The sequence below is a fragment of the Nicotiana tabacum genome, chromosome 9, assembly GCF_000715075.1.
Source record: "Nicotiana tabacum cultivar K326 chromosome 9, ASM71507v2, whole genome shotgun sequence".
Taxonomy (NCBI): Eukaryota; Viridiplantae; Streptophyta; class Magnoliopsida; order Solanales; family Solanaceae; genus Nicotiana; species Nicotiana tabacum.
The window spans coordinates 32139169-32150699 of record NC_134088.1 but is presented as its reverse complement, the minus strand read 5'-3'; the positions used below and the strand labels follow the sequence as shown (position 1 = coordinate 32150699).

Sequence of the window (11531 nt, the reverse complement as noted above, 5' to 3'; positions counted from 1 at the left end):
GGAAGGAGCTTTTTGCGTGTGATTCTTGGAGAGAAAGGATCCTTATTTATTTGAGTTTTCAATATCTCTAAATTATAACACATAAGAGAGTTTTGTGGAGGAGATTTGGAGGTTAGGACATGGCCCAAAAGTATATAAATGGTCGACACCTTGGTAGAGCTATAGATGGAAGGAAAAGGATATAGTCCAAAGCATGGATTTTAAAGTTAGGTTAAGTGTCAAGTCAATAAAACCTTTTTGTTTTCTTGGCAACATGTAAAGATAGAGCCAATCTGAAAATTGGGTAGGGAATAGAGAGTATGTGTGGTTGAAGAAGGACCGAGTTGCATAACACAAGGAGAAATGTACGTGTTAGAAAGAGTCTAAAGCAAAGCAGTGGCAAACAATAATCGACATATACCATCATCCTAGCAGTCCAAGCATCTAGGTCTTGAATCACCAACAGTTGATGTGTTACATTGTTATCTCATCTGTTTTCGAAATGGAATGGAGGTGAATAACTACCATTCAGTAATCTATTTATTGTGTAATATATCTGGTCGTTCCCAGTAGCTGTAACAACCTAACTGAGCATACGAAAAAGGCGGTAACAACAACGATCATAGAGGGTAGAAAAGCTCCATCCCAGAATATCATCAATTGCAGAAAGGGAGGGTTGTTGGCCTAAGTAAGATTTATTTAAACAAAATACAACTATAGCTGTTGAAAATGGTACACTTGGAAATACTCAACCCGATGAAGGCAGAATCCACGAAGATGCTTATTTATTTTCATCTTGCAAGCCAACCTTCAATGTGGTACTACTTAAAAATTGAACAAAAACAACTCTGTTGCTTTTCATACAAGGAATAGGCCTGCTCATTTTGTAGTTCAGACCTTTATTGATATCATATCTTGTGTATAAACTAACAGGGAGTATGCAATAATAATTCATGCCTAGAGAGGGAGCAGCAAAATACTTCTACTACACTTATTTCGGCTTAAAAGGGAAGTTGTGAAGATGTCAGTTTACCTCTTTATTATCTAAGAAACGAGCTCATTGGTATTCTCCGTAGGCTGGCTCACTCTCATTTGAACAACACAAACAAATAAAACTACAGAAAGAAAAGTTTCAGACTTAGATTACCCTTGCTTTCTCCATGTTTGCAAACATAGTGATAAAATATTTTTTTGAGGCAAATATGACATTACAGAATTGGAACTGTCCGCCCCAAGAGTGCAAAGGGAGGGGACAAGAACAATGATCCACAACAGGGAGCTAGTACTGGTATATCAGGAAAGGAAATACAATTCTAGAGGCTCAAACATGTTGACAGTTGATTTCCAATTTCAACTGACCATTGGTTCAGGGCTTGCGGCTGGCACAATATCCAGCAGGGAGTTCACAGCCTCTATTTCTTCATGCCAAAGTGGAAGAGTATCACCTGGGTAGAACTTTCTTGTAACCCCATCTTTGTTTATCTGGTTGTCAAAAATAGGCAAAAGACATTCTTAATCGCGCTTGGAAACAGACCATAGATGCAAAGTCTACTGCACATAGAACATATCAATTTTTACCATTGTCTGGTTTTACACATCAGACTGCATAAAAGGGATTTATGCTTACTGGACTGTTGAAAACAAAAGTGCTCCCGTGAATACAATATACAAAGAAGCTATTGCCGCAGGTCCTTATGTCCTCCAGAAAACACCAGATGAGTGAATGATATTTTTCGACACAAATCAATTCTTGAAGCTGAAAAATTATGCTAAGCTTGCAAGAGAGCAAGCACAGTAGAAATAAAAGGAAGGGTAGGAGATGACCTTTCAGAAGCATACAGTCCTCGTATTAATATATCATGCTCTAACAAAGTAAACACTAGCTTCTTACATTTTAAAATAAGTCCAAATGTAGGCCTAGATCCAGGCATTAATGGAGGGCACGCCAAGCAAAACCAAGAAGGGCTTTAAGCAAGTGTGGATAGGTAGTACAAATGATGCGACTCAACACATTAAGGCATGTCTTTTGGTTTTAATTAACTTTTGGTGCACCCATAAAGTTCTGATTAATATAAATTTGTGGCGTCTTTTGTATAAAACCATATTTTTGTATAGGCTCTTTACTTTCTGGCATACTTCTTGTATATGAGAGGTTTTCTGCCACAACATTTAAAAACTAGTACATTATCCAAGTAAAAAAATTACGGTAAGTGGCATTACTATGGCCTTTTTTCTAATGGGTAAATAACATATTTATATAAATATTTGCATAAAGTGGCATCACTATGGCTTTATTCCAACTTCAATACTGACATATGACTTTAGTCTAGCAAAAAAACTTTACCTAGATCATACAACGGGCATGTGAATGAGTAATAAAGCAAAAAATAACTCACAGTTACAGTGCGAACTACGCCGCCACTCGCACCATCTCGGGCAATGGCAAGAGATACTGCAGTCACAACCAGTTTCTGCAAAAGCATATCAAAGGAAAGTTAAATCATTGGAGATATCTGCAGAGCAAATACAAAAAAGATGAATGCAAATCATGATCATCAGCACCTATCTATCACAAGACCGAAGAATTTTACTGTTTATCGCGGTATAGCTTCTGACTTCACAAAATTATAATGTTGAAATCAGCAACCATCCAATAAATACATCATGCAGAGCACACATTACTCTAAAAGCATTTGCCTTCCCTTCAGAATTAGCAGCCTTGGGTTTGAAAAAAGAAAAATCTGAAGAACTTTGCTACATCACAAAACTAACAAAAGAACACCTAAAGTCCCTAAAGTGTGACAGAAACAATTAAGAGGTTTCTTAAGCAAATGGCTCATCATGGCCAAACCATGCTCTAGAAATTAGAAAGTTTAAAGATATTATGCAACAAACCTCTGCTTCTTCTTGGGTCATTCCTTCCCTCCATGCTTGGTCAAAGAAACCATACAAATAACTAGATCCAGATCCTATAAACATCAACTGAAGAGAACATCAGAATATTACTCAGCTAATAGTAGCATTTGAAGGACATTGGAGGCAAGCTGACAAAATTATCGATTATCAACAGCGAAAGCACAACACAGATCATTAAAAATAGCCAAAGCGAACGGACAAATAAGTATGTTAAGCAACGATATGAATATACTTCAATGACAATTTAGTGTGAGATCATCTCTAAATCTTCCTGGCAGACTGGGTATTTCCTTTCAGCGCATTATCTTCTTTTATGCTATTTCTGATCCAATGCTCTATCCTCATTCCAAAGGGTCAGGTCAGTTGCCAGTTCCGGCAGCGCAATAAAAAGGGCAGCCCAGTGCACTAATCTCCCGCTATGCGCGAGTATGGGGAAGGGCCGGACCACAAGGGTCTATTGTACGCAGCCTTACCCTGCATTTCTGCAAGAGGCTGTTTCCAAGGCTCGAACCTGCGACCTCCTGGTCACATGGCAACAACTTTACCAATTACGCCAAGGCTCCCCTTCATTTAAATTGTGATAAAATCACTGTATCCATCAGAGTTTACATGACGATAACTCGTTGTATCTCATTCAACCAAATGCACAGATTGTATAGAATCAAAATAATCATGAGATTATCCCATCAAATTCAATATAACATAACCTATTTAGCAGCTGCCATTAAAGGAAGATACACTACAACCAAGTAACCTATACCGGTGGTTTTTTAAGAACCAATAGATTTAGACAGTTAACTAGCAAAGTGCTCCTGGGAAGCAGACGAATGAGATACTCAAAGAGTACAGATTGACAACAAACCTCCCATATTATCCACTAAAAAATGGGTTGGATAATGAACTTTTTAAAAACAGGTCACATATGGATAAGAACCATATTATCCATTTAGAAAATGGATAACCAATGGGTAACCAATGGATAACCAATGGGTCTAACTTTTACATTTGTAAAGCCTCAAATTGGGGGTTCCTCAAGTTAGGGAGATTAAGAATTCTCCCAAAAGTGATCATATGCAAGAAGTCATAGATAATATGATTACCCATATTATCCGCAGGTTAACCCGCTTTTTATCCGTATTAAATATGGGTCGGGTCGGATAATTTATCCGTTTTTTCATTACCCGTTTTCGACCTGAACCATATCCGACCCGACCCGCCCGTTTGCCACCCCTACGCATGAGATACTCAAAGAGTACAGATTGACAACAAACCTCCAATAGCAAAAGGCTGCTCCAAGAGTGTGCCCCCAAGAGGAACCCCATATATTTTACCCCCTTCATATTTGTCCCATCCACCAACAATCATTCCCGTTTGAAGCATAGCCTGAATATTCGAGTTCACAAATTAGTTAGAAAGAACTCATACACAGTGAAAATAATATGCACAAGCTGAGTAGAAGTCTAGGAACAATGTGCAGGAAAGTTCAGTCAAAAGAAAGTAGTAAAACTGTAAAAGAAACCTCAAAAGGTTATATCAAACATTTCTGAGGATATGATTTAAAATACAGGATGGATAAATATATGTATAAATCCATCCAACTTAATTCTCCGCAGAAATGGGAAAAAGGAGATAGTATGATATGCTTATTACTTCAGAATTGGCTCGGGAAAGATTAAGAAATTCTATGAAGAATTGTAAACTTCAGTAAATACATTGTGTACAGACAAATATCTTAGGTTTCTCAAATTATCTGCATCCAAAATCTCTCAAAGTGGAACTGGAAAATTGGGGAGGAGCGGGGAAATAAAATCTGATTTGCACCACTACTGATTGTTCACACTGCCACTAAGATACTGCTAAATATAGTTCATTCAACGATTCCGGCTTTCTATAGGACATAATGACCCTTAAATATTTGAATTATTAGATATATGGGCGATTTAATCCCCATATTACTCCACAAAGTCACACCTAATAGATGAGCAGAGATTCTGCCACAACTTTCTGAGTAAGAAGGTGCTATATCCCAGCTTTCTCTAGAGGACGACCATTCTTAACACAATCACTTGGAAACAATTTTCAAGGCTGATTATTTGCCATGGGTTCTCAACAGCTAGAACAATTTGCATTAAAGAGAAGAAACGAAACAGATTCCACAACTTTCAAGCTATCTATACATATATCATTAAGTGACAAGCGAAATAAGCAAGTGTAGAAGTTTAAGTCCAGAAACTCTATTGAATAAAACAGTAAGAGATAGTATATTTCCTATAGAAGCAAACCTTATTGTTGTAGGATAATAACCTAACAAGGTTTGCCGCAACCTTGACGGTGGCTGGCTGGCCAAGCTGTATCCTGCATCCACAAGAACTTTCAACCTTAAAAGTGCACCCAAAAAATGATTTTACTAAATAAGGGGCAAGCAAGAGCCACTTTATCATAATCTAATTTCCTGCCAAAATTAATAAATAAACAAGGGGAAATTCTGCTGTGCTGATTCGAGCTTGAAATATGAGTAGTTCAACTAATCAATTCCACAATCCCGACGAGGAAATCAATCAAAAAGCTGAAATCTGACAACAGCTTATCAGGGCAGATAAGAATAACAACTTTCACCATTAACGAGAAACCTTCAAAGGAACAAGCTACAAGCCTGTCGGCTTTGGGGTTAGGGGATATTCATTTGCAAGTGACTAATATCACCAGGAAGTAAGCATTTGAATTAAATAAGAGGTGGCTTGATGGATTACGTGTGTTGGTGTAGAAAGTAGCGAACATAGTCCGAGACAACTTGTGAATCTGCAGCCTGCAAACCAATTATTATTAAATAATATGTCAGATACGATTCACAGAATGCTATAGAGAATCAATTATCATATTATAAGATAAAGAAAATCAGCTGTTACGGATTCACTTCCAAGCATCAAGGCATTTTAACTTCTTAGAACTTACAACATTTTCCAAACCTAGAAATAGGTAGAACACATTTTGTCGTTTGTCTAATAAGCTAAAAATTGTTGGTGATGCCGTTCGAACTGTATCAACCATTTGATAATCACGGAACAATGAAAGCCGATATTTTGGACAAAAACAGACTCAACAGAGTACATAGGTGGGAGGTGTCCAAATACAAGCATCAATAACCCGAATTCAACCATCATCCAAACCTCTATTGCTAAGGAACAGAACAAAACGTCTGCTAGAAAACACTTCCCATAAAATTCTTAAAAAATCAACACATTATAATAGTGGTTATCTCATTCTAATTTCAATCTACCACTATATGTTCCCACGATCCTATATTTTCACTTTCTCAATTTATGTTGCCCTACTTGAAGTTTTTACCTTAGAATAGGTTTTGACCCTCGCGTAATGTTTGGTTGTGTAATCGAATTATCGAACCCCATTAAGAATTCACATTCCTTAAAATATCAAAAGCGGCAGTTTGTGCTAAAAAGTAGAACCCCCTTTCGCCTCTTCAATAATGACGAAAAAGAGAATTTTACATGCACGCTCAAGTTTAAATCCATGTATCTAGTTTAGACATTTATACAGAGGTTGCCTCAGTTGTAATGACAATGAACCACATATATTACAAGTGCTCCCTAAACCTCTATGCCCCACCTATACGAGAGGAAGGAGCGCAAGAAGAAACATACTTCAACGCTTACCTAGCCACAAAAGAAAATGGCTTTAACCAAAAAATATTAAAGCATTCACAATTTTCAAGCAACCCTTAAGCACTTAGGACAAGCTCAAAAGTACCTAAAAACACAAATCCACTAACACATCTTTTAATCCCAATTTCAGCCTAACCGGTCATCAATGACTTACACCTCAATCAATCATTTTCCCCCTCTGCTCCAAATCTTACAATAAATACAGAATTAGCAGATCTCAAATATGTACTTTAGTAATGCAGAATAAGTATAAGAAAACTATACGAGCACCACATGACACATTCAACGTTGTTAATCGCCACCTTGTGAGTCCTTATCCATCTTATTTTCTTTTTGGTTTATTTTGTTGAACATGTTCGGCGTCAAACGTGGTGGATAACGAATCCGCCAATTCTCCACTTTTTTTTCCACTTCTCCACTTAATATCAGCTCTTGTCTATGGCAGGATTCATAACCCGTGACGTGCGCCTAAATACACATCTCATGTTGTGCTCTTACCACTAGAAGAGCATTTGGCATTACTGTGTTTAATTGGTCTTATCATCCTATACAAGTATCAGTGGTATCAAAATCATCATATACAAAGTGACATATGCCACCTAATTTCTATTAAACATGGTTTTCCTGACACGCCTAGGAGAGAGTGGTAGGACATGCCAGAATATCTGGAGTTGCATATGGTAAGATGCAAGACAAAGAAAAAGGTGATTTAAACTTATGATAGTAGCTGCTAATGAACCATTGTTGATGGATTTCATTGTCTTCTCATAAAGTTCAACATTATTTCTCCAGAGTCTAATAAGACAAATCAGAATGAACATAGAAGACTGAATATTCATATAGCACACTCCAACTAGTTAAGGACTAAGCACAGTTGATTGGTTGACTGATTGAGTGAGTGATTGAAGACTTAATTGCATAACTTTTACGCCTGAAATACTGCAGATTTTTATACTGACATAGCTTAACAATATGAACTGATTTCCAATAATCATAGGAAAGATAAGCAATGAAGAGATGTGCAGTTCTTTAAAGGTTCTCCATATTTGGTATACTACCTTAACGAAAAAAAGAGATATGCAGAGAGACATAGATAGACAAGATGCATAGGGAAAGAGAGAGAGAGCAAACAGAATCGTCATTCATTGTTTTTTTAAATTGGGAACACTTTCTCCTTGCAAAATTCTTTGTCATGTGGAAACAGAATACAACATTACATGTGGGTTCACCGCAGTGTTTTTGAGAGCAAGAAGCGCAAAAAAGCGACAGGGGCTCGCCTCACTTCAAAAGCGAAGCGCACGCTTCATTGAAGTGAAGCGCAATTCTTAAATAAACTGAAAATATAACATATATATAATAATTAATTTTATAAACTGAAATACACATTAAAAAATTCAAATAAACACACACACACACACACACACACACACACACACACACATATATATATATATATATATATATATATATATATATATATATATATATATATATATATATATATATATATATATATATGTATAATAATAATTAATTTTATAAACTGAAATACATATAAAATTAATCAAATAAACTGAAAATATAACATATATATAATAATTAATTTTATAAACTGAAATACACATTAAAAAAATCAAATAAACTGAAAATATAACATATATATATATAATAATTAATTTTATAAACTAAAATACATATTAAAATTAATAAATAAGAAGAATAAAAGGGGGAAAAAACCAGCGCCTGCCCTAGCTGTGCGCTGGAGGAGAAAAACTGAAAAAGGCAAGAGAGAAGAAGAAGAAGAAGAAGAAGAAGAAAAATTACCTGGAGGTTGAAACCCTAGCTGGTTGTTGCTGCTAACGTTGGGAAGGAGAAAGAATGGTCTTTTCACTTTGGGTCTGTTTTGTATAATAAAAACAAAGACCCAACCTTTTTTTTTAAAAAAAATGACCCCTCTGAACAGAAGCGAGCGCTTCTACGCTTCTCGCTTCTGGGTCGCTTCGCGCTTTCTTGGCTGAAGCGATCGCTTCTGATGGTCGGGTCGCCTCAGTTAGGAAAAAGCAACGGCTTCTCGCTTCGCCTCGCTTCTCGCTTAAAGCGATGAAGCGCTCGCTTTTCAAAACATTGGTTCACCGAAGCTCCTTAAATATTTTGAAGGAATGGTATTGCCGATGGCAAAAAAGTGTTTTGGCATAGCTAATACAAAACATGCTCAATGTTGAAAATGATTAAGCTTGTAACTTGATGAATCCTTTAACAATCTCATTTCTTTTTCTGTTCTACTTCTCCCTATTTGCCTATCCATCAAGAGCATATAACAGGTTATTTAAATGTTATAAATAGAGTTTTGGCATCAGTACTGTCATGTTTCAGCCACATTTACCAGTTTCAAAAGCAACAGAAAGAAAAAAGACGGGAGATACTACTACATCCTTATTCAAATTCATGAATCACATGATCCACAAAACCCAGTATGCCAATAGTTCAACCAAATAACGAAACCCCCGGATGGAATAAGGGGAAAGGGGATTAATAATGCCAAAGCACTAATAGCAGTTTCCGCAGCTATCATATGTAGTAACAAAGGCGGATGTAGTGCTCTAATTATGGGTTCCTCGAAGTGTTAAAATTTTCACTAAGTATAAATAAGTAGATTTTGAACCCAGTAAATCAAACAGGTTGACAGGGTAGAATTCTGAACTCGGCCGTAATGTTCAAATCACGTATCCACCTCTAGACATAGATAAAGAAGAGAGAAAGACAAGTGTAAAAGTAGCATACCGATCCAGAACGGCAAACATAGACATTATCAGTGAGCTGAGTTATCTTGTCTGAAGCCCTATTCGCCACGTACATTCCTATATTTCCAGAAAAAAAAACAAAAAACACCAAACATATGCAATTCTTCAGATTACACAAATTAGCAGAATCCTTTTCAGAAAAAATATACATTGAAATTCCTTTTTCAAATGCTCATGCAACCTTGGTGGGTGTGTTACAATTTTCACAGATAGATTTAATCTTTCTCAGATAAAACTACACAAAAGACTTTTCATTTCACAAATTCATAATACTAAAGAATTAACCAAACCCTTCTCATAATAAAACCATACAAGAATAACGACTTTATTTCCACTTATTCAAACTCTTCTCAGCAAGACTATAATGCTGAAAAGTAAATCAAACTCTCAGAAGATCTAGCAAAACAGAGACTTTATTTCCACTTAATCAAAACCTTCTCAGCAAGACTATAATACAGAAAAGTAAATCAAACCCTCAGAAGATCTAGCAAAACAGAGACTTTATTTCAACGTAATCAAACCCTTCTCAGCAAGACCATATTAGAATATGAATTGGAAGGTGGCCATAAGTTTTATTCGTTGCACTTTGATCCCTTTAGTTTAGTTTTTAATTACACATTTTCCCCATCACCTTTGTAATTTCAGTTAGACCCTGTTCATTATCTAAGGCTTCTTCCTCATATATTAAAATTATTGTAATTACTTTGAAGGCTATCAATGAAATTGTCCCGTTTAACCATAACTTAGCTCAGCTCAGAATAGCCACCATTGTTGCAGCTCCATTTGCATCAGACTATAATGCCAAAAGAATAAATCAAACCCTTCTCAGAAGAAAACAAAACTAGAAGAAGACTTTATTTCAGCGATCAATTTTTCGCAACAACATTATAATATCGAAAAATACTTCAAACCCTCCTCAGGGAAAATAACTATAACGAAACTTTATTTTCAGTAAATCAAAATATTTGCAGCAAGACTATGAAATTGAAAAACAAATGAAACGATTATGAGAATAAAAATTAAAAGAAATATTACCAGTGCTGGTGCGGGAGTCGGCGCCGAGGACGACGCCACCGTTGTAGGTGACGCCGATGATGGTGGTCCCCATTGAATGGGGCTGCTCCACATCGAGCAATGATTTGTCCATTTTTTAGAGTTAAAAGCTTAAACGAGCAAAGAAAAAATTCAAGATTTTGAAGTATCAGTCGAGTGAGAAGAAATAAAGAAAAAGAGAGAGTAGGGGAATATCAGCAACTGCTCTGTCTTGGAGAGTAAGAAATATACTCCTTATGCTCTCTTTCATTTTTTTTCCGGGCGTTATACTCTCTTAATTACTAAAAAATTTAAAAATATTAAAATAATGAAAAAGTACTCCATATTTTCCAAATAATGGCCAGTTTGGTCAAGGCTTTTCAAGGTCAAATTATTTTTTCTTTAAAAAAGTATTTATTTTTTTAAAAGTTAGAGATATTTGGCCCATAGGAGAAAGAAAAAATATTTTTGAGGAGAAGCTGAAAATGTAGCTTCTTTCCAAAAGCATAAGAGAAGTTATTTTAAAAACTTTCTCTTAATATATCTTTAAAAAAAATTATATATACCAAAATAACCTTACCCAATTTAACCTAATATTTAGCCATTCTAAATACAATTCTCTTAATGTATAAGTATTGTTTTTAATTTTTAGGATAGATTTCTAATATATGGTGGCTTTGAGTGAATAGATTCCTATTTGTTGAATTATGTTTTGATATATTTAAATTATTTAAAAATAAAATAATTTTCGAATTTATATTCATATTACTTAATAAAAATAAAAAACTTAATTATAGTTTTTCATAATAAATATTTAAAATTATTTATCCGCTTAAATAGTATCAACTGTTAAGTTATCCTTTTATGTCCTTATTCGTAATTTGATAATTAAATACACTTTTGAAAAGCTTTCCAAAACATAAATTTTAATCAAAAGTACTTTTCAAGTTTATTAGTCAAACACTAACTTTTTTCTCTCTAAAAGTACTTTTCTAAAAGGTACTTTTAAAAAAACACTTTCAAAATAAGCTAATTTTTTAAGTTTGGCCAAACAGACTATAAAAATATTTTGTAGAATGTTTTCATAGTTTTGTTAATGATTATGGAGAAATATATTTTTGAA

General features: G+C 35.2%; 1 protein-coding gene across 1 annotated transcript; it reads right to left on the bottom strand.

The window, feature by feature from the left end:
• Positions 1-1095: 1095 nt before the first annotated feature.
• LOC107803244 (proteasome subunit beta type-6-like) lies at positions 1096-10677 on the bottom strand. Its single transcript, XM_016626908.2, has 8 exons — positions 10412-10677; positions 9357-9433; positions 5646-5701; positions 5178-5250; positions 4167-4278; positions 2875-2948; positions 2376-2450; positions 1096-1461 (listed from the first exon to the last, which is right to left on the bottom strand). Exons 1-8 carry the CDS (start codon positions 10521-10523, stop codon positions 1330-1332), a joined length of 711 nt encoding a protein of 236 aa, XP_016482394.1. The 5' UTR covers positions 10524-10677; the 3' UTR covers positions 1096-1329.
• Positions 10678-11531: the final 854 nt, after the last annotated feature.